This window comes from Etheostoma spectabile, chromosome 16, assembly GCF_008692095.1.
Source record: "Etheostoma spectabile isolate EspeVRDwgs_2016 chromosome 16, UIUC_Espe_1.0, whole genome shotgun sequence".
NCBI classification, from domain to species: domain Eukaryota; kingdom Metazoa; phylum Chordata; class Actinopteri; order Perciformes; family Percidae; genus Etheostoma; species Etheostoma spectabile.
The window spans coordinates 23,118,323-23,121,584 of NC_045748.1; the positions used below are offsets into that span (position 1 = coordinate 23,118,323).

Sequence of the window (3,262 nt, forward strand, 5' to 3'; positions counted from 1 at the left end):
AAAAAAAGTGGGTATTGTTTAGGGCAAGGGTCTTTTTTAAGTCAAGGACCCCTTAACTAAGAGAGACGGCTCAGTTAGGCACTACTATACAGTTTATATTTTATAAAATGAAGTTGCATCTTAAACTGGGCCTAAAATAACATGTGGGTGGCCTAAAGCCTTCTTACATACCTTTTTAGTACATAGAAAACTGAGCTCACTTGCTAATAATGTGTTGGATTAATGTTAAGTTTTGACAAAACATTATACACATTTTTATACATTATACCATCATTTGGCAGCCCCCCCGCAGTAACTCTGAGGACCTCCTAGGGGTCCCAGACCCCTTGTTGAAGAACTCCGGGCTGGTTCTAATAGACTCCAGAATTGAATGCAATGTCAATCTGGGCACTGCTTAGGAGCCTATGCCACAGTCCAATGAAGTCCTTTCCTTATTGGTTTAGTGCTGTTTCACAGTTCACAACTACTCCCTTGCAAGTAAAGTTACTAGGGTTATTATGCTGCAAATTGTTTAAGGTTAAGGTACAAATATATATGCTAGGGTAGGTGGTGGTGGTGGTGGAGCAACCAGGATGCAGATTGTTGGTTGCCATGGCACCAGTGAGTGTGGCATGTGTTGTACCTGCTCCATCTGTTTTTTACTAAACCTACATATCTAACCTGAGCTCTGTCACTTACATACTGTTGTGGAAGTTCCTTGTACAGCGAGGGAGGAATTTATTCTGAAGAAGAGACCTTGTTGAAACAAAAGACACTTTTATACATGACTCATGCAGTCACGCTGAAAGTTTCATTCCCAATCCAACCTGGACTAGCGAGATTGTGTAACAACTGATGCACTAGCAACAGGTCACAGAGAAGGCCTAAAGGTACAGGAAATGGGCAGGCATCAAAAACAGGATAAGGACCCGGGTACACCGTACGACACTGCACAGTATCCTGCTAGCTAACGTCCAGTCCATAGAGAACAAGCTCTAACCATTCCTAACTGTCATTAAACAATCGATTATCAAGATTTTAAGTGTAGATTGTTTCTTTTGATCAACTAATCCAATAATCAAATCAACTGCTTGTTTCAGCACTAAAGTTGTTAAACCTTTTTCACTGTCTCCACAGATCAAGCCTTTTTGCAATTCTTTGGTGATGAGTTCCTTCGGCTGCTGCTGATCCGCTTTGTGTTCTGCTCAGCTGCATTGAGATTGCATAAACTCTTTCGGGTAAGTCCCTAAAATCACCCATGGAAAAGAATCGAGATGCATTAATAATTAGTTTAGAATGGAATCGTTGGCCTCTGAATCGAATTGTGAGGTGGGAAGAGATTCCCACCCCTGCAAGTTATCACAGTGTGCTGCACTACACCAGCCTCTCGAGCAGGATGTGGTTGTGAACCTTCCCAAGTGTTGAAAGGAACATTATTCCTTTGTAGTTTTTGCATTCCCGGAGTTCTCCTTTCTTGGGGTTTTCACTATGTGGCCATCTCTCCAGTCAGAATGGACATTTTCTTCCTCTCAGATGGTTTTCCTGAGCATGTTGGTGGAGGTTTCGGTGTTGGGTTTAAGAGCTTTAGCTGAAATCCTGTCTGGTCCCTCTGCTTTCCCTCTTTTCAAAGCCTTTCCAGGTGATCAAACACTGTCATATTTTATTTTTCATTCTTTTATAGGATTAACAATTTTTATTTTTATTCAAATACAACACACAAAACATGCTATTTGCCACATGAACATACACACAAAAAACAAGAGTACAATATTCAAAACCTTAATAGAAAAACTATGAACCAAATGAAAATATGTATAAATGACAATACCATCATACCATCATACATATACTTTACCCAATCTGTCCGGCTAGCATTAAACTAGTTTGGACCCAACTTCATATATGCTGATCCCCAATTAGGATTGACCCATCTCCCAGAATAAATAATCTTGGACTGAATGGAACCTGGGTCCCTGCAATCTTACATAGTTATCAAAAGTTCCTGGACCTTATCACTGTACCATAGGACATGAAATAATTGGCTGTCCTCTGTCTTACATTTCCAACAATTTGATGTCTTTTTTTATTTAACTTAGACGACCTAATCCTTATGACACCCTCCCAGGCTCTCCATATAGTGGAGGCAGCGCAGCATCTACAGTCATTGGTTTTCTCGCCAATTCCTTCAGACGGTAGTTTATCTTGGTCTGGACATAACTCCGGCATTATAAAAAACCAGGCTGGATGCATTAAACTCTGTGCTGTCTGCATTGTGCCTCCCAGGGTGGTATCAGCATAGTCAGTGATGCATCTGGTGGCTTTGATGTCCACGAGTCACGTAGTGGTTCACGTAGTGGTTCAATTTATTTCATTTATTGTATTGTATTTATACTCTATTTTTTTATGGGCATTAGGCGGGTATGAGCACTGTAATTTAAATTTTTATGAATGAAAGAAACTTGACTTCCCCTCAGGAGGGTGACGTCACAAATAACAGACACAGACACGTCTCTCGCTGGCAGGGCAAGCCCGAGTCCCAGGTTGGGGCAGGGAAATGGACAGATCCTCCATAGCTCCATATTACCTGGACTTGGCCCGGCACACCCGGTTCCTTTTAAGGATTCGGGTTATTCTGAGTCACTCACTAAACTGAACCAGGTTATGCGAGTCACTTGAATCACTTGAGTCTGTATTGCTAGGAATAAGAAAACTTATTTTTTTCTGAATTGACTGTGTGCTCAAACTAATTGCATTTTAAAATGTTACCAAGCCTACAGTATGCTTAGCTAGGCTACATGCAGAACATTGTATGTTATTTCAGAAGTGAAAGAATGGCTTTTGTTGTGGATCTGCTCTACTCTGAGCTCGCTCACTCGCTCGTCTGCCACAGAGCCACTCATAGCCGGCGGATTCGCGCGATTGACTGACTCACGCCAGAGCTCACAAGTCATCGAGGACTCATGAGTTGTCTGTGAGCCGAGGGGAGCTTGCAATGTTTCGGACTGTCTGCTCGACCTAATTGCATTTTAACATACTACATATACCTGAGTGGACAATGCTCAAAGTTTCCATTGCTAGTGCTTCAAGGGGCGGTAACCCACGAAAACCCTGGTGGACACCGGTGGTCAGGGAAGCCGTCCGACTGAGGAGGGAGTCTTTCCAGGATATGCTGTCCTGGAGGGATCCAGAGGCAGTTGCGCGGTACCGACGGACCCAAAGGGCTGCAGCCTCTGCCGTGAAAGAGGCTGAGTAGCGGGTGTGGGAGAAGTTCAGAGAAGACATG

General features: G+C 42.9%; 1 protein-coding gene across 1 annotated transcript in view; it reads left to right on the forward strand.

Annotated features, from left to right (window-relative positions):
- The window catches only part of scai (suppressor of cancer cell invasion), a gene marked incomplete at its 5' end in the record, with an annotated part of 45,167 nt that overhangs the window by 37,424 nt on the left and 4,481 nt on the right, over window positions 1-3,262 (forward strand). Inside the window, 1 exon segment of the mRNA XM_032539411.1 lies at window positions 1,117-1,217. Coding sequence (XP_032395302.1) covers window positions 1,117-1,217 — 101 coding nt within the window.